General features: G+C 35.2%; 2 protein-coding genes across 2 annotated transcripts; one reads left to right on the top strand and one right to left on the bottom strand.

The window, feature by feature from the left end:
- Positions 1 to 939: 939 nt before the first annotated feature.
- LOC105229882 (serine protease Hayan) lies at positions 940 to 6988 on the top strand. Its single transcript, XM_011210372.4, is given in 7 exon segments — positions 940 to 1652; positions 1721 to 1836; positions 4739 to 4848; positions 6169 to 6333; positions 6408 to 6616; positions 6619 to 6659; positions 6726 to 6988. Coding segments are annotated over 7 exon segments (1413 nt in total). The 5' UTR covers positions 940 to 1069; the 3' UTR covers positions 6915 to 6988.
- On the bottom strand, positions 6933 to 19033 carry LOC105229884 (uncharacterized). The gene is made up of 15 exons (XM_049449397.1): positions 18877 to 19033; positions 18526 to 18729; positions 18376 to 18452; positions 12669 to 12781; positions 12442 to 12591; positions 12289 to 12377; positions 12046 to 12203; positions 11802 to 11979; positions 9717 to 9926; positions 9550 to 9626; positions 9364 to 9476; positions 8934 to 9086; positions 8772 to 8857; positions 7256 to 7413; positions 6933 to 7179 (listed from the first exon to the last, which is right to left on the bottom strand). The coding sequence occupies exons 1-15, from the start codon at positions 18926 to 18928 to the stop codon at positions 7021 to 7023; spliced, it is 1977 nt and encodes a 658-aa protein (XP_049305354.1). The 5' UTR covers positions 18929 to 19033; the 3' UTR covers positions 6933 to 7020.
- Positions 19034 to 20677: the final 1644 nt, after the last annotated feature.

Below are 20677 nucleotides of genomic sequence, written 5' to 3'. Positions count from 1 at the left end.
GCAAAATATCGCGCGCCAATTACCATTCACTTGGGAGTGGTCAGAAACGATACTTTTACATAAGACTCAATCAGCTCACGACTTCCGGTCTTAGACCAAGTATGCTCTGGGTAGCCAAAGGACACCCGTTGGAACAGGAGCTAAAGTGAGAAGGCGATTATGAAATATCGATCTGAAATTTTGTAAACACCTCTTTCTCTCTACGGATATATGTACTTATTTTCGGAACGGACGTTATCGGACCACTACAGCATATCCCTGCCTTACACACTGAACGATCGGTATAAAGTGCTTGCATGGGAAACTTTTTCATATGACCTAGGTTCATTTTCAGAATGCTGCCGAATTGGTAATAACTGCTTGGACAAATAACCAAATTGTTAGATAAAATTGAATAGTGTGGAAACGGTGATATTTTTTCTTACGCATGCGGCAATTGTAATACCAGCCATTAGCTATAATAAAGAGATTAGAATATTAAGGCATGCACAACCCAATGTTAAGAAAACAATTCATTAATGAGTAAAATCCACAAAGCGAACCAAATCCATCGAGAAAAGAAAGAATAAATAATAATAAATAATTAAGTTAAACAAAATAAAAATTGTTAATTTTTCATGTTATAATATTATATTGAGACCACCATACGCATAAATATACATATATATGTATGTATTGCCGTACTTTTGAATTTGTCAAAGAAGACCAACCGACATTAAAAATAAATAAAATTAATTAAAAACAATACAAAAGAAAGAAAAATATCAAAAATACAAAAACCCACAAAATGTTATTTATTATCTTTTACTCTCGAAAGCTGCCCTCCATCCTAAATAAATACACATGTATGTATGTTTGTTGGACTGCATAACCGTATCTACTCGGAACAGTCATCCGATAAGAAAGCAAGCGACAGAGAATCACAAATTTGTTTACGCTACACACAGTTCAGTGTTTCACTCACTACAGAAGTGCGCGGTTTGCAGATCGCTTAAGAACGTCTTTGTGCTCTAGCTTTAGTCACGCTGCAGAGCTTCGCGTCAATATTTGTCCATGAAGTAAGCAGGAAATGTGTTTTCAAACGGTAATTTGGTTGCTCGTAACCGCAACGGTTTTGATTCAAGTAAATGCGCAAAGACATTTCCCACCGAAACCACCACCACCAAACGATATCATCGAAGAATCGGTGACACGCATCATAGACTCGAATTTTGAAGTTGACATTGTTTCTATAGTGAGGCGATCAAACGTCGGCTTTCGACAACCAGATGGCCCACCACCACCACCAAATTTTAATCACAGAGAAGATAATGTGGGAATAATATTTCCGAGCAATTCAGATGAGCAACCAAGTGAAAGTCGTAGATCGGAGTTCGAAAATAATAATCGCGAATTTAAACGTAATGTGAGTGAAGATCAAAGGCGCAGAGAAGGAGAGCGTGAACGTGAACAAGAATTCCGTCGTAAAAACGGAAATGAACTTGAACCTGTAAACATATTTAATCAGAACGGAGAACGGAATTTTTACGCTGAAAATGTAAACGAACCGGAAGTGTTTAATGGCGATCGTCGACAAAATAGCGAAAGTTCACAGCAACCCAATAGAAATCAACAACAGTCAGAAGATAATAACCGGCGGCTCTGTGAAGTAAGTAAGTATACCTTGCAGTACACAAACGAGCATATATTATAAGTGAGCCTTAATTATTATTTTTAACAGAATATAATGAGTATGTTGCAAACATATATAGCAATGATGCAGAGACGACGGCGGATGCGAATGATACGGAGTTCGATGGCCGTGTATTGGCAACACCCGGTGAATACCCGCATATGGTAAGTTAGGCATTTATATATATACATATAGCATATCTAGAGCTTAAGTGGAAAAAAGTACCGCAGCAACGGAAATAATATCAATTCGTGGTAAATGCTGTTGACAATGGAATGCAATGCCATTCAAGAAAGATCGAAAAAAGGCTATAAAAACAAAGGCCAGAGATGTTGAATGCTTATATGATTGCGCATATCAAGATCAAGTAAAAAAGTAAAAAAAATATCAGGAGCGATCATTAATATTTTTAGAAAGTTCCACGGGATTTTTACCTTTAGAACTCTATACTTAGTTCCTATATAAGACAAGAATATATGAAGTATGCCACGAAGTTTGAAATATCTTGATACAAACGTTCGGAGAAATATCGGGTATAACTCTGTGTGAAAATCAAGATAAAGAACTGTTTATGCTCTACTACTGTGATCAACAAAAAGTAAGTTAGTGAGACTTTTTGTCGAAATATTTTTTTTCTAGGTTGGTATGACCGTCATGTCATATCTGTCTTTCTGAAGTACATAAAGTGCATTCGGAGATTTTTACAATAAGCGAAATTATTCTACATAGAAGTTCCACTCAATTTTGTGCGCGAATGGAATTTCTGATGCCAAAATGTTTAGAATGCTGGCAAAAGCTTTCATTGTAATTGTTTGTCGTGTGTTTTTGATTGGTACAAATTATTCAAAAAGGGTCGAGAACGCGTTGACGACGAACCACGTCCAGGTCGGCCATCAACATCATCCTATGATCAACACGTCAATAAAGTAAAGGAATTGGTACTTGAGAATCGACGATTATAGTCAGGAATCTTATTGACATCATTGGAATATCGGAAGGATCAGTGAAAACCATTTTGAAATATCATTTGGGCCTAAAAAAAAGTCAAAACACCATTGGTTCCAAAAACACACAATTTTTTCGTTGCATTCACGTCTGTAAAAGAATGCTTTCCGACTACCAGGGTGTCATGAAACGTATTACAACTGGCGATGAATCTTTGATCCATGCTTACGATCACGATCAATGGGCCGAATATCATGGCAAAGGTGGTCCAAAATCCAAGTTATCTGCACAGCTGTGGTGCACTCCAAATTCCTTTCCATCGGCCAATCTGTCAATAAACGTCAAATATGCGACATTTGTGCCAAGCTATTCGTAAAAATAAGCCGGAAATATGGGCCGACAACTCCTGGTTTTTGCATCACGATAATGCACTGTCGAATACTGCGTTGATTCTTCGTGAGATTTTCGCTGAATTTTTAACCAATATCGTGCCGCAATCACCGCATTCGAGGTTTAACTTCGTATGACTTCTGGCTATTCAGTAAATATAATATGAATTGTTGTCCGAAGTTTCCTCAATGGCCATAGAATCGCGAGCTGTGTGGCATGTAGCGCCATCTTGTTGAAACCACATGTCAACCAAGTTCAGTTCTTCCATTTTTGGCAACAAAAAGTTTGTTAGCATCGAACGATAGCGATCGCCATTCACCGTAACGTTGCGTCCAACAGCATCTTTGAAAAAATACGGTCCAATGATTCCACCAGCGTACAAACCACACCAAACAGTGCATTTTTCGGGATGCATGGGCAGTTCTTGAACGGCTTCTGGTTGCTCTTCACCCCAAATGCGGCAATTTTGCTTATTTACGTAGCCATTCAACCAGAAATGAGCCTCATCGATGAACAAAATTTGTCGATAAAAAATTTTCGAACCGAACACTGATTTTGGTAATAAAATTCAATGATTTGCAAGCGTTGCTCGTTAGTAAGTCTATTCATGATGAAATGTCAAAGCATACTGAGCATCTTTCTCTTTGACACCATGTCTGAAATCCCACGTGATCTGTCAAATACTAATGCATGAAAATCCTAACCTCAAAAAAATCACCCGTTATAATGATTGCTCCGTGGAAATCGGTTTGGTTCATTTGAAGACATTATAAGTGAATCGTTACGCTTATTAGGCATTAGGCTATTTCGGAAGTTCAACTGTTTCGAGGATCATAAAAAAGTTGGCACAAGTGTATTGGGACCAATGGGGATTATTTTGAGTGGAACGACAAAGATTTTAAAGAATGTTAAAGTTATGAACAAAGTCATACTATTGCTTGCTCATAGTAAAGGTAATGGAATCCATGATAATGTCTTTAACAGAGCTTCCGCAATCAAATTGTCACGAGATCTCTATTAGACAGAACATTTAACATACATTTTTAGACAAACGCTCAGTCGATTCACTTCCGAATAGAAATTGATTTGAAGTTGGCAAGAACATACCATCCTCAGAAACCTTCGGTCTTCAGTTCTAATGAAATTATATGATATTATACTACCAAACTAACATGAAATGGTAAACAGTTAATTGAAAGCTATTTAAAGCCATAATTAGACCGGGATAATCTTGTTAGGGTGAGAAATAATGAAATGCAACAAAAACACTTTCTATCAACTCATTTTAAATTCGCTCATAAACCTATTAACATAACAGTGAAGTCAAGTTTGCTGACTCATTTATAAAGCACTTACCATTATCACTAATATATTTCAATTAAAAGCTTGTCCGACAACCTTAATCTGGTAAACAATGACACTTTGTCGTATTGGAATGACTTTGTCAATCTTAAAATAAAATCTAAGATTGTTTATATCAACTTTGGAAAAATTTCATTGTAATTACGATTTTCTCTTTAAACGCAAATTAATTATTCAATGACATATCGATCTACATTCTTGGAATAATTCCCACAATAAATCAAAAATGGGATCTTCCTACTAAATTATGCAATAATCATTTCATATAAATATAGAACAAACAACGTATTCTAATCAAACAATATTAATAAGAATAAGTGATTAACTAATTTCAGTGTTAATTTAATTCTCTCACTCTCTTATTTACAGACAGCGCTGGGCTTTGAGAGGGAGGACCACACATACGATTATAAATGCGGCGGCAGTTTGATAAGTGAGACCTTCGTAATAACGGCAGCGCATTGTACCAATATAACAGAGTGAGCTAATTTACAATTATTTCAGTAACTTAAAACTCAATTAGGATTAATAATGAACACTCAAGTTGTAAGCATCCAATAGTGGCAATAGAGTCCCATGAAGCCAACGTTGAGACATTCCTTACGTAACTTACAAATGAAAACTCTTTCGACCAACACTTCGTCGTCATTATCAACTTTGTGTTTATTATTTCCTTAATATAATATCACATAAAAATACTCGATCAGAGGAAAAAAAGGTTTCAACTAAAGAAAGCTTTAATCTTTGAACTTCTATCGGTATCCTACATGCCTGTACAGCTGACTACATACAAATAGAATAGAAATTAATTGAGGTTTGAAACACGGCCTAAAGTACATTGTGACCTCTCTTCTTCTATCACATATATTCCCAAAAGCCCAGCACTCTGATGAATTCCAGACATTTTCGAGGAGCTACTGAGGTGATGTGACCACTATCCATGCCTTGCGTTTAGAAGTGTTCAGTATAGAAGGCGACTACTAGCCGAAATTTGTCTAGAAGGAAGTCAGGTCTATAAACTTTGCTTGGTTTTGACATCCCAATAGCAGTTTTGCATCGCGTATATCTATTGCTTACTGCCAATACCTTTCTTTGATTTCTTAGGACAACATTGCGTACAGCGTTCTGATTCCATCATCATAGAAGCTGCAGCAGAGCGGGCGAGTTCATCGGGTAGCTCGATGCGCTTACCCCTAATACATGCTGGTGTTTAACTTTGATTCATACTTTAATAGTAACTAATAGTACATGTCCATCACAGATCCACTAAAACCAGACGATGGAATCCTTGTTAGTTAGTTCATCGTAGTAAATTTACTTTACCGAGAAGCTCCCTGGACCTTATAAGTTTCAACACGGACTTTGCGACTGGGAAAGTACTTGAGAGTATCCACCATTCGGTTAATCTCCGTGATATCCAGCTATTCAAAATACCCTCTTGTAGCCACTCTTCTTTCTCACCTTCAGATTTCTAATAAAAATTTCAAATTTATGATTAATGTATATATCAGACTACGTAGAACTTTTAAGGACATCGTAAAATCATAATATCTTGCACTCAAGGAAAGTTACAATTTTATAATCAAAGATTTTTATCGACTTCCTTCAAATAGCACACTAGTACTCGTTAAACTCTTCATTTCATTCCGGATGCTAAATGAAAATAAGCATCTTTCTCTACCAAGGAACTACCAATATATTCGACCCCAAATTAGCATCGCTATATTTATTACTCACCATAGCTAATAAGTATTTTCTCATTTTGTGCAAAAATTCTTTCAACATTTTTTTCCTTCCAGCGAAGTACCGACGGTGGCGCGCATCGGAGAAATCAATCTTAAGGTGAATGCACAACATTTTGGACCACAAATATTTGGAATACAAAGTATATACACGCATCCACAATACGATGGCGTGACCTATTACAATGACATCGCACTTTTACTGTTAAATGGGAGTGTTGTGTAAGTAAAACAACAACACTTGTATATGAAAAGTAATTTTAAATATAATCGCACTTTTCCAACACTTTTCACAGATTCACCGAGTTCGTACGTCCAATCAGATTGTGGACACATCCTGATTTACCGATACAAACCGCTTTCGCCATGGGCTTCGGTGCCACCTCGTTTGCGAAAGCGCCCACCCAGCTACTCACCGACTTCAATCTGACTATTGTGGAGAACAGCGACTGCAATCAGCGTCTGCCACAGTTGGATGAAGTGCCGCGCGGCATAATAGAGAGTCAAGTTGTGCACAAGATTTTGTAATGCAACGCGATACTTGTCAGGTAAGCCGAACCACAGTTTAGAAGGAAGAATGAAGCATTGACATTTAATTCAAAAAATTTTCATAGGGCGACTCAGGCGGTCCGCTGCAGTATAATATTAGAGGAAGGCGACGTAGAAAGCGCGTACACTATCATTTGATCGGCATCACTTCGTTCGGTCTGCTTTGCCGCAGTCAAAACCCTGGAGTCTACACGCGCACATCCTCTTTCTTGGACTGGATTGAAAACACAGTTTGGAGGAGTTATAAGAACTAGGCTGTAGCGAAATTCATATTTATAGAAAATAATTTTATAAATTTAATTTTAAATATATTTTTAATACAAAATATAAAATTTTGAAAATATAAAAGAAAATTATCATTCAATTCGGCCACACAATCGGCTCGATCCAGTGGAGGTATTTGGACACCCTTGTATAAACGCCGGGCGCTTCCGTGGCGCAACCCAAACCAAATGATGTTATGCCAACCACATAGGGTATGTGTATATTCTTCAATATCAAAGGTCCACCAGAGTCACCCTGTAATAGTTAAATTTATAAATATATGTCAGCAATAATATGTCAATTTTAACTATGGTCATTTACACCAACTTACCTGGCAGGTGTCACGTCCAAACTGTTGATCCTGGGCACAGAACTGAGTATCCATAAGTCCTCTTGGCAACTCAACGGAGTCTTTATAAAACTTTTGACACGCTTTAGTGCTTACCACCAATAAATAAGCTTTTAACAGATCTTCGGATGACCGGCCACCTGGAAGAGCGGGTGTTGAATTAGAACTGAGTGGGTCATAGGTATACATATGCTAAGTCTGTTCAAAATGAAAAATTCTTAAATGTCTATCAAGTCAAGATTTGCACAGTAAAAGAAAGTTGAGAGAATTATAAATCTATAAAAAATCCAACCACTTTAAGAGAATGAAAGGTTACTTCCAGTAATTAATACTCGGGAGCATATACAAAACGATGCTATGCATGATTAGTATTGCGTTCAACAGTTATAGACGTGTAAACATGGAGTTCACTCACGCCGAAATTCGCCGCTAGAGAAACGATCCGTGAGATTAATGGTGTTTTGGGGGATGGTACTCTATCACTACGAACTGCGGAGGAATGGTTTCGACGATTCAGAGCGGGTGAAAACGACATCATGAATAAGTCACCCGGCGGAAGACCTGTGACGACGAATCCTGATCAAATCATGGAAAACATTGAGTTAGACTGGCATGTGGTATCTCGTGACATCGCCCAGAAGATAGGAGTTAGTCACCACACCATTTTAAACGATCTGCAGAAGGCTGGATACACAAAAACGCTTGATGCTTGGGTGCTACATGACTTGAGGCAAAAAATCCTTTTAGACCGAATCAACGCCTGCAATATGCTGCTGAAACGGAACAAACGTGACCCATTTTTGAAGCTAATGGTGACTGACGACGAAAAATGGATCACATACGACAATATCAAGCGAAAACGGTCGTGATCGAAGGTCGGTGAATAGTTCCAAACCGTGCCCAAGCCGGGATTGACGGTCGTTGTGTTTGGTGGGATCCACTATGAGCTGCTCCCATATATACATATGTTATCCAAAAATTCTAAGTTGATACGGTAAAGAATTTCGGTGAGACGAGAGTATTTAAAAAATAAATTTTACTTGTAATCGGCTCGCAGACTACACACTTTGCGAGGAGAGCTCTCGACTAGAAATTTTGGCACCATTGTCATGCTCTTAAGTATACGATTTTTGACCTAAAATTTGATTTTCTTATACTTATCTGAAGTGTAAATTTTTTCACAAAAAACGACTTTGTTTAAGAAGGCCATGATTTTGCCAAAAAGTAAAATGTTTACGAATATAGGTAGGTTAGAAAATGGAGTGGATGTTTGATGATACACTTAATCATTTTGGGAGGCAATTGTGAAACCAGCGGAACTTAAGCCCGCCGACTCCATTATGTATTCTCCGAACCCCCCTGTGCTCTTTATGCAGTTCATCAGTGCAAACAGTTTTATGTGTGCAACCTCCGAAACATTTTCAAGAAACCCTCGACCGATACTGCGCTGCTTTTTCTTGACAGCTTCTAAAATACAACAGTACAAACTCGGTCTTACCAAATTGCGTGTGGCCATAACCAATTGCCGTGATGTTTTCGTTATCCAATAAAGCATTTTCGCCGAGGCAAGCTGGTTGGAAATTTCTTTGAAAATAATTTAAAAATATTATTAATTCAATTAATTAATATAAATATCTAAATATGTGCATTTTGAACTCACACTATTGCCTGTTTTAATTTGAGCAGCGCTATGTCATTGTAAGCTTTCTTCGAATCATAATCCGGATGTATTAGAACATCGGCAATTTCATGCTTTTTTACCGAGTAGTCAGTCAAACTGCCGCCGCCAGGTAGTACTACCGAAGGTGTGGCGCTAAAATGAAGAAGAAGGAAAAAATTTCCATTAAAAAGATTTTAGGAATAAAGGTCTCTGAGGAATAACAAAAAATTGAGATTCTTAAAAAAATTATATTCATATGATCATTTTAAATTTTGAGTTGCTAAAAATGCTGATATGATGATGATGTGGATTTATTTTCAGGGCGAGAAAAATAATCGTATCAAAATATAAAAAGTTAAAAAAAAAAATTCTTGAAATAAGAAATATTTTGTTAATATATATCTTATCAGTTACAATTATCATTACATACCCGCCAATCCGCGCACAATGTGCTGCAGTTAACACAAAATTAGGCGCTATCAAAACACCACCACATTTAAACTCATAGAGGTCGGGCAACATTGTCTCGAACCCCAAAGCAACCTACAGATTAAAGGCACTTATATATAGTTTAAATATCAGAGTGAGTTCCTAGATTATTTATATTTTTACTTACCATATATGGAAATTCATTTGGTCGCGTGCTAAGGCCGCTAACCATTTGGTCGACTATGGGATAATAACTAGAACATGCTGAGAGAAGTAATAATTAGCAAAATTTTCAGTGGAAAATATTTCTGGAATTTCATAAATTCATAAATATTTACTGACATCATTAAATACCTCTCGTCGTTGCATACTCCTTGGGCACATCGCGACAGCAAACGATCTGCTCGGAGCGCTCAAAATAACAGGTTTTCACGCGCTCTCTGGAATCTAAGGCACTCGGACAGTATCTGATATTTCGACACATGCCTTGCTCTCCATCCGACAGAGTGCATTCACTTTCGAAATCATCGATATCAGGGAATATGATGCGATCCGGCATCTGCGCTGAAATTTATTAATTGTTTTTAAGCCTCTTTATGAACTTTACAGATTTTTTAAGTTACAACCTAGGATAGTGGCACAAATTCCTAACAACAGAAGCACTTCCAAACGCATTTTAAACATTTTTCAGAGTTATGACTAATAAAATTGATTAAACTAAATTAATTCGATGCAACGTTTGCATGACACAATTTCATTGAGACTGAACAAGCTTATGGAGCTAAAGCGTGGGGCTTCCAAATCAAAAATTAGATAAGAATAATATAAGACTGACACCAATAAAATATTTATTATAAGCAAAATTTAATTATTACATACTAACGCACATATAAATTTTTTTATGTATACATAAGTAGTACATATATAAATATATTTCATCTTCATTATCAGCGTTTAATGGACATCTTTACACAGTGTTTAAGAATAATGATTTTGTAGTCGAAATATTTGTAGTAATGTTTCAACTCTATAACTGTAATATTTTCTACAAATATTAGAAGTAAAATACTTCTAGAAATGTAAATTTAAATAAAAGTTCTAGACATTTATCACTCATTTTACTACTATTCATCCCTTAAATATGATTTCTCTTCATTTGATGAACCATTTGGAAGAGCTTTCGTAGCACTTTCATTCAAGAAATATCCTTGTTCACACACCAAACTTAATAGGAAAAGCTGCTGTCCTGCACTTAAAGCTTTCAGGATGTCGAAATACCGATGTCATCAACCTAAAGTTCAAAGTGGATGCTAAAAATATGGCAACCCTAAAAGCTCACACATATAGTGTAGGTGAATCCACAAATCCACAAATATTTTATAACTGTACAAGTATTTGTAAATGATTATGTTAATGTAGTTGTGAGTTCCACAACCCAGTAGTCAACTGGGAACTTGATTTTGAACGTTCAGTTCGTATGAAAACGATACAGTAGTCCGATCTGAAAATTTTTCGCAGATATTGCTGAGTTGTCTTAGAAAGTAATATGTGCCAAATTTTTTTAAGATATCTTGTCAAATACTTAAGCTTTCCATGCAAGTACTTGGTTCCGATCAGTTTGTATGGCAGCTATATGATATAGCAAAATGAGCAAATTTTGCGGGAATACCAAATCCCTTTTTCTTGAAATTTTGCATGGGTTCTTGCCTAACCCTGCTCCGTCATCATTCTTCAAAACGACGAGGCACTATAATATATAACCGCTATACAAACTAACGATCAAAGTTATTGTAAGAAATCTTTTGTATTTTTCTAAGGTAGTATTGCTTCAATTTAAACTAAATTCACGCTTTTTCTAGTTTTCTTTAATATATTTACTGTTCTTTGGTATATTCGCTTTTGTCATTTTTTCATTCATGCAACATAAGCTATGACAAATTCATTGATCATTACAGCATGTTCTCATTTCTCAATAAAATACTTAAAACTCATATCCAAAACAAGTCCAATCCATTAATGAGAACTGTGCTGATGTAATGCAGAAATGACAAGCACTGTTTTTAGCTGCGGGATTTACAAACTACACAATGAAACTGAACAATAACACAGCTTATGGAGAGTCACTTGCTAGTATTGATTGACAAATTTTGTAGCGCGATGAGCTGTAAATGAATAATTAATTGCTATAATAGTGTTTTATGACCTACAAAATATTATATATTAAGAGTAAAATAGCAAATCAAAACATAAAATAAATAAAAGCTAAAGTAATATAAATAAACTATTTTTGTTTAAATTTTTTAATAATATAATATTTTTCACAATAATCTCACAAAAAAAATTAATTAGATTTATTTTGATCATAAATTTTCCCAGCAATAAAATCCCATCTTGAAAGTATTGCCTTCTTCCTCATAAACTCCCCCCGCTAGTACGCTTAACCCTCATTCTTTCTTATAAAATTTGGCCATAAAATGGGCTCAATCCAATCCAAATATTTTGCCACATTCGTGTAAATCCCCGGCGCATCTGTGGCGCAGCCCAAACCAAACGAGGTGACACCAATCACAAAAGATTTCAATTTCTCCTTCAAAACTAGCGGACCGCCAGAGTCGCCCTTTAAAGTTAAACAAAAAAATATTTCAGTATAAATTCTAGCAGAGGGCCAAAAAAAGTCGCTTACTTGACAGGTGTCTCTATTGAATTGCAAATCTTTTGCACACAGGTGTGTATCCAACAGCCCATTTGGCAGCGCATCTTGATCGGTGAAAAAGAATTGGCAGAGAACTGTTTCAATTGTTTGCAAATATGCTTTGAGCAGCTGATCGGATGGTTTTCCGGCTTGAAAAAAAAATGAAAAAATGTTTGTTTGGTGATTAACTTAAAATTACTATATATAATGACATTTATAATTATCGCTACCTACCGAAAACGGTGTTTCCATATCCCACAGCAGTCGCATTTTGACTAATTAACGGTAAGTGATCGCCAATACAGGCTGGCTCGGTCTCGTGCCTGCTTACAAATACCTTGTATGAACTCATATTACTGTTTCATATGTTGAGTTACTCATACTTACGGTACTTCAGTCAGTTTGATGAGCGCAATGTCATGGTACGATATTTTGGGTTCATACTTTGGATGTATAATAATATTTTCAATTGGTGTTGGTGGAAACCTGGTACTTGTCAATTCAACGCCACCTGATAGAACGACAGCTGGCTCTTGACTGTTAGATTAAACATTAAACAAATTATATAATTGGGAACCAGCTACATATGTAAATTCCATAAAGGAGAAACTCACCCGCCGACGCTGGTGCAATGCGCAGCGGTTACAACCCAGTCATAGCTGATCAAGGCACCACCACATTTGTATTCATAAACATTTGGTTCGGTTGTATTCCAGCCAAGAGCGACCTAAAATTTTAACGGCTATTTAAAGAGGGATGATATAAAGTGTGAACTGAGCCTTATGGATCGAAAAATATGTATAATACTTTTGATGTTTTAGCACAAAAATAAGATTATAAAAAAACCTTTAACCAAAACTCATTAAACAACTTTATATTGACTCAGAACTGTATACTGGTATTATTTATTCTTTACTATTGGAATTGAGAAAAAACATTCATGAGGGATCGCCATAAACCGTCTAAATGTAAAAATTATGCCACATATTCATCTGGGAGTAAAAGTTTTAAAAATATTGGACTTGTGTTCGCTAATGAAGTCTCTTACCATATAAGGAAATTCATTAGGCGCCGTCATCAAACCATTAATTACTTCAAGTCGTGGGAAGTAGTATTCGGAACAAGCTAATTAGAAAATAATATTTCAAATAATTTCCACATTTGAACAAAGGAAACCGTCATATAACAAATCCTACCTATTTCTGAGGGCCGTGGCACACGACAGCAAACAAATTTCTCTGCGCCTTCAAAATAACATGTTTTGGGTTTCTCATTTCTCTCCGCCACTGCATTGCCACAGTCTATAAATCTTCGGCAGACACCCTGCTGGCCATTCGGTAAAGTGCAATTGTTGTCGAAGGTGTGATCTTTTGGAAATGTTATGCGTTTCGATAGTGCAACTATAAAAAAGGCACACAATTGATACAACTGATTACTATTTTTCAAATATAAAAGTCTTTACAAAAAAGGTTTTGATTCAGAACTATTTTTGTTTTTGTTTTAAAGCACACATTAATACACTGTCTCTTAAAACTTTTTTTGCTAACTTCACACCTTTAGCCTCTACCGCAGCCCAAATTAAAACAAAAACTGTAAATTTAAGCATTTCAAAACCGTTTCAGTCTACAACAAAGTACAATTGAAAGTTGTCAACAATCGCAGGCCTTTACACAAACGCGTTTTTAATGAAACTGTGTAAATCATTTCTCCGGTCAACATACCAGCCGCAGGTTTTTGTTATTCCCTGTCGGTAAAAAATACGCTGTTACTCGCGAAAAATGCTCTGTACTGTTTAGAAGTACAAAAGCTCCGCCTAAACTTGCTTAAAAATCACGCAAAGCTTTCCTAGCAAAGCTCGATGGTAGCTTATAATACTCAAGTAGTCATTCAACTAATAGCGGGATTCTGTAACCAGTCTCTAGTCTCTCTTTGAGACATACTGAGGTAAAATCTCAGTTTGTGACTAGTTACTATTCACTAAACAGTCTCTAGCGTTAGTCTCAAAATATTGCCTCAAATTTGAGACCTGGTAGTTAGCGGGTCACAAAACTCAAAAGAACTCTTGTCTGCCATTTTGTATATATTGAATAGAGATCATCATAGATATTAATCGATTGTCGTTTTTTTATATTTTGTAAGTAACTCAAACACGAAAAGGTTTAAAATAAATCAAGTTTACATAAATTTCGTAAATATTATGAAACAAAGTCAACATATATTTTTATTTTTATTGATAATTATGGTTTTTAACTATGTTGTAGAAAATTTAATATTTGTTATCGACATATTTATTACACAGTACAACAGTTATAATGGGGGGGTGAGAAATTCCAAGTCAGGGTGATGGTACTAGGTCAGTATAGTAAAACCCTCAAAGGGTTTGGCGTTCGTATGTGTCAGTTTTTTTATGACCTTTTAAATTTTTTCCTTATCTTGATTATTCGAAGTTAAAAATGAATGTATGAAGGGAAAAAAGTATTTTTTTCCTAAAAATTTAAATATTTTTTTTTAATTCATAAAAAATCCAGCAACACTGGTTCTGAAAAAAAAAAGAAAAAACAAAAAAAAAATAAATATATAAATTTATTAAAATAAATAAATATAATAAAAAAAAATTATAAAAATGTTTACTTTATTTTTTTAGTAGTTTATGGCCAGAAGTCTGGAGTTATTGAGGAAAATTTATAAAAAAGAAAAAAAAAAACAAATAGAAATTGTAATTCTTAATTTTTCTAAATTTGTTTCATCAAAATCGGACAAGTGGTTCGCGAGTTATGTTAAACTACGTTTTTGCCAAAATGTTACAACCAAGCGAAAAAACATCAAGGTAAGGAAAAAATGTAAAAGGTCATAAAAAAACTGACACATACGAACGCCAAACCTCTTGAGGGTTTTACTATACTGACCTAGTACCATCACCCTGACTTGGAATTTCTCACCCCCTAGGCAATAATCCCAAAAATGCTCCACAGTGTCATCATTCAAGTGAAAAAACATCTCCGAATAATGAAATGTAATAGACTTTGAGACTGTCACTTACAGAATAGCAAAATCGTCTCAAGAGTCAAAAATTGTCTCTAACTTAAAGTCTCAAATTTAGAGAACTGTGATCTGTATCACAGTACAGAATCGCACGGTAAGTCTACTTTTAAGCAATCTTTTTACGAAAGCTAATTTTTTTCATGTAGCTTGAACAAATCGGCAGCAACGGCTCCTTTTTTTAGCTAGTAGAACACAATATCGCTAAACACTTCACTGTATTGACTAGTTGTATTTATTTTTACATTATTTAATGAATCCCAAAAATACTCACCTGATAAGAAAACGAAAAATTCTAAAACATTCGGCTAAACTTCACCCTTAAAATATATACACCGATGCAGTCAGCAAACATTGCAATATTTGCATAGAAAAGTCTGGTCATAAGTCAAAAAACAGAAGTTCAGGTACCATATATCATGCTCTAAGAGCTAAATAATTATTTTATTAACAAGAAGGGCCTCCTGCAACTAGAACATGTGCACAGCCCATCAAACCCCAGTAAATTTTTGACCTTATGTCTTTGATCTTTATATTTTATTATCCTCTTTTGTTATTGTTATGCTTCGATATTCTTACATGAAAAAATTACCATATTATCAAAAGTGTACTCAATAATATATAAATTACTCAATCCATATTTAAAAAATAAATTCGCAAAAAAAGTATTTTTTTACATTGAAACCCTAACCCCTCCTTTAAGTGTGCTTTCATATGGTAAAATAAAAAAAAATAATTAGGCATGAAAAGTTTAAGTTTTTTTTTTATAATGGCGTTTTATTACACTCTCGCAACATGTTGCTTTAGAGGTTAGAGGTTGTTTGTATCAACTAAAACTAATCAAAATTGTTATGGAGTTAACAGTAGTTAAGTTAAGAGTTATAGTGAAAAAATTCGCTTATTGGCAAAATATTAACGCTGTTCCAAGAAAATCAACCATCGTGCTAAGTTTAGACGAGGTGAAATGAGCACTGAAAATGGGAAACAAAGGGGACGTCTAAAAGAGGTTGTTATCGCCGAAAACATCAAAAAAGTTCACAAAATAATTTTTGATAACGGTCTACAGATATCAAATAAACGTATATGTACATCATATCATGTGAGGCTCTAAAAGTGAATTCTTCGATTTTTACTATGTCTGAATTTACTGAACAAAGAACTGCTATCATGCACCATCTCATACTGCATTTGTTATTAGTCATCATTTTGCCAAATTTTCAATTAATATCGTGCCGCAACCGTCGCAACCACCGCATTCGCCTGATTTACCTTCGTCTAACTTCTGGCTTTCAGCAAATTCACATGACTACTCCGAGGACACAGGGACTCAATTCAGAATATAAAAGCTAAATCGAAGAAGGCTCTGATAGCTATCACGACGGAGGATTTTTCCAAGTGCTATGACGACCGGAAAATTCGTTGGCATAAGTGTATTGCAGCGGGAGGCGATTACTTTGAAGGAGATGAAATGGACAAAATTCACCTTTCAATTCGTTCACAGTAGTATATAGTATATCCGAACAAAATAAGTTATGACAAATTCATTACAGTATGTTCAATGTGAACTATGTTGATGTGATGTCGAAATGACAAGCACTGTTGTTAGCTGCGGGGATTTACAAAATGTACAATCAAACTAAACAACAACACAGCTTATGGAGGGTCACTTGCAATTGATTGACAAATTTGATAGCGCGATGAGCTGTAAATGAATAATTAATTGCTATCACAGTGTTCTATGGCGTACAAAATATATTAAGAGTAAAATAGCAGATCTAAGAATAAAATAAAAGAAACGGAAAAATATTATAAGAAATATTTACGTTTAGATATTTTAAAAATTTTGTACATTAAGGTAGATTAATTACAATAATCTCACAAAAAAAATAATTAGATTTATTTTAATCATAAATTTTCCCAGCAATAAAATACCATTTTGAAAATATTGGCTGCTTCCTCAAAAACTCCACCCGTAAGAACGTTTAGCCCTCATTCTTTCTTATAAAATGTGGCCATAGGATGGGCTCAATCCAATCCAAATATTTTGCCACATTCGTATAAATCCCCGGCGCATCTGTGGCGCAGCCCAAACCAAACGAGGTGACACCAATCACAAAAGACCTCAATTTCTCCTTTAAAACCAGCGGACCGCCAGAGTCGCCCTTTAAAGTTAAACAAACGATGTTTCAGTATAAATTCTAGCAGAAGCCAAAAAAAGTCGCTTACTTGACAGGTGTCTCTATTGAATTGCAAATCTTTTGCACACAGATGTGTATCCAACAGCCCATTTGGCAGCGCATCCTGATCAGTGAAAAATAATTGGCAGAGAACTGCTTCAATTGTTTGCAAATATGCTTTGAGCAGCTGATCGGAGGGTTTGCCACCTGAAAAATAAAAATGTAATGTTTGTTTGGTGATTAACTTAAAATTACTATATACTAAATCACATTTATAATTATCGCTACCTACCGAAAACGGTGTGTCCATATCCCACAGCAGTCGCATTTTGACTAATTAACGGTAAATGATCGCCTATACAGGCTGGCTCGGTCTCATGTCTGCTTACAAATAGCTTATATAAACTCATATTACTTAATATATATGTTATGTTCCTCTTACTTACGGTACTTCGGTCAGTTTGATGAGCGCAATGTCATGGTATGATATTTTGGGTTCATACTTTGGATGTAAAATAATATTTTCGATTGGCGTTGGTGGAAATCTGGTACTTGTCAACCCGACACCACCTGCTAAAACGACAGCCGGCTCTTGACTGTTAGATTAAGCATTGAGAAAATTATATAGTTCTGAAGAATGGTCATATGTAAATTTAATAGAGGAGAAACTCACCCACCGACGCTGGTGCAATGCGCAGCGGTTACAACCCAATCATAGCTGATCAAGGCGCCACCACATTTGTATTCATAAACATTTGGTTTGGTTGTATTCCAGCCAAGAGCGACCTGAAATTTGAAAAGCGTATTTGGAAGGAATGACACAAAGTGTGAACCACGTATTATAGATCGAAAAATATGTATAATGTTTTCGATGTTTCAGTAGAAAAATACGACTATAAAAAAAAACTTTTACCAAAACTCATTAAATAAATTTACATTAACTCAAACCATAAAGTGGTCTTCTATTCTTCACTACTGGAATTGGGAAAAACCGTTTATGAGGGATTACTATAAGCCGTTTAAATGTAAAAAGTTATGCTACATATTCAACGCCGAGTAAAAGTCTTAAAAACGCTGGATCAGTTTTCCTAATGGAGACTCTTACCATATAAGGAAATTCATTGGGCGCCGTCATCAAACCATTAATTACTTCATCTCGTGGGAAATAATATTCGGAACAAGCTAAATGAGAAAATAAAATTTTGAAAAATTTCCACAATTGGTCAAAGGTGATCAGTCGTAAAACAAATCCAACCTATTTCTGAGGGCCTTGGCACACGACAGCAAACAAATTGCTCTGCACCTTCGAAATAACACGTTTTGGGTTTCTCATTTCTCTCCGCCACTGCAGTACCACAGTCCATAAATCTTCGGCAGACTCCCTGCTGGCCATTCGGTAAAGTGCAATTGTTGTCGAAGGTGTGATCCTTTGGAAATGTTATACGCTCCGGTAGTACAACTACGAAAAAAAGAAACAAAATTTGTACAAGAAATCATAATTTTTCAACTATCACTGCAAAGAAGGTTCCCATTCAGTATTATCTTTGTTTGGTGTAAAGCACATCATTTCACTCTGTTTCGTAAAAATTTTTTGCTAACTTCACACCTTTAGCCTCTAACGCAGCCCAAATTAAAACAAACACTGTCATTTTAAGCATTTTAAATCCGTTTCAGTCTATATCAAAGTAGTATTCGAAGTTGTCAACAGTCGCAGTTCTTTACACGAACGCGTTTTGAATAAAACTGTGTAAATAATTTCTCCGGTCAACAGACCAGCCTCACGTTTTTTGTTATTCCCCGTCGGTAAAAAAAAAAACGCTGATACTCGCAACAGATGCAATGTGCTATTTAGAAGTATCTTCTTTATTTTATTTTTGCAAATACTAAAAGCTCCTCTGAAACTTGCTTAAAAATTTCGCAAAGCTTTTCTAACAAAGGTTGATGGTAGCTTTTATAAAAGCTAATTTCTTTCATGTTGTTGGAACAAACCGGCAGCAACAACTCCTTTCTTTAACAAGTAGTACACAATATCTCCAAGCACTTTATTGTTATATTAAGTAGTCATATTTATTTTTACATTGTTTGCTCAATCCCAAAAATACTCAGCTGATAAGAGAAACATTAAACCCAAAGCATTCTGCTAAACTCCACTCTGAAAATATATGCACCGATGTAGTCGGCGGAAATATAACAGAATTCCATGTAACAAACATGTATATCATTCTCTTGGAGCTAAATAATTATTTTATTAATAAGAAGTCCCAACTGCACCTAGGACATACAGGGTTTGACGGACGGACGGAACCGATTTAAAAAAATTTAAAGCAACTTTATTAATGCTATCAATACCACTTGTTGCACTTTCTGGAGTCATTTGCACCGTTTACACGTAAGGGCTGTGTAAGAGCAAATTCCCCTCTTTTATCTGAGAGAGTTTGACGAAACAACCACCGGTTCAATGAAATATCGTAGAAAATAATTTCCACCTCACTGAAAAGCTTTTAGAATCAGGGGTAGATTTTTAGCAAGCACCAAGCAGGTTGGAGTATTCTCCTATACAGCTTGTCATAAGGAAATTTAAAGGTTTAGAAACAGAAGAGAACAGCAAGATAATATTTAAAATTTTGCGCAAATAACTTAATACGAATGTACTAAAATGTATACCTTTTTCACTCGTTGTATAAATTTGATTTATCATTTGTATGTATTTATATATCAATGATAAATATTTCAAAAATCTGTTTGTCTCTCTTAGTTAGCTTTTTATACCAAATATTCGAACAATTTGAAAGCTAAATTTTCACACAACATAACAACCATATTTCGTAATTTGTGTTCAGTATTTTATGTGTCCGTAATTTACATTTTCCTATAAATAAAGTAAAAGTAAGTTTAAGTTTTGCTATAAAATTTTATATATTTCGATATTGGTGTATAGGAGCCTTGATTCCTTCAGACCGTATGTAATACCAATTACAGAAAAATACTGAAAATTAAAATGAACAGGCTCAGTACTGTTACTGAAAGGGAAACCAAAAAAAAAATACCAATAATTCATTACTGCTTGGTAACATTGCTGCTCTCATATTTTTAACGCAATATACGAAGTACTCCGTACTGTTACCAGTACTAAGACTTTTCGTCTCATCAACGCTTAGTCAGTGAAGGTTCATTAAGCTATCATTTATTGAGCGCTGTAAAGATATATATAATATATATATAATATTTTGCTTAAATCTGTCAGTCCTTACACGTATATACATAGTAGTTTCGTTTAAAATTTAACCAAAAAATTAACATATTCTCATTATAAAGGTTAGGTAAGGTTATGTTAATCTGGAAGGCTAATAAGCCACGAATAGACAAGTTTTGGTCCTTTGCGACACCAGATGGAACTCAGTTGTTAT

The sequence above is a fragment of the Bactrocera dorsalis genome, chromosome 2 (genome assembly GCF_023373825.1).
Source record: "Bactrocera dorsalis isolate Fly_Bdor chromosome 2, ASM2337382v1, whole genome shotgun sequence".
Classification (NCBI taxonomy): Eukaryota; Metazoa; Arthropoda; class Insecta; order Diptera; family Tephritidae; genus Bactrocera; species Bactrocera dorsalis.
The sequence above is the reverse complement of the archived record's forward strand: the minus strand, read 5'-3'. Positions and strand labels throughout refer to the sequence as shown.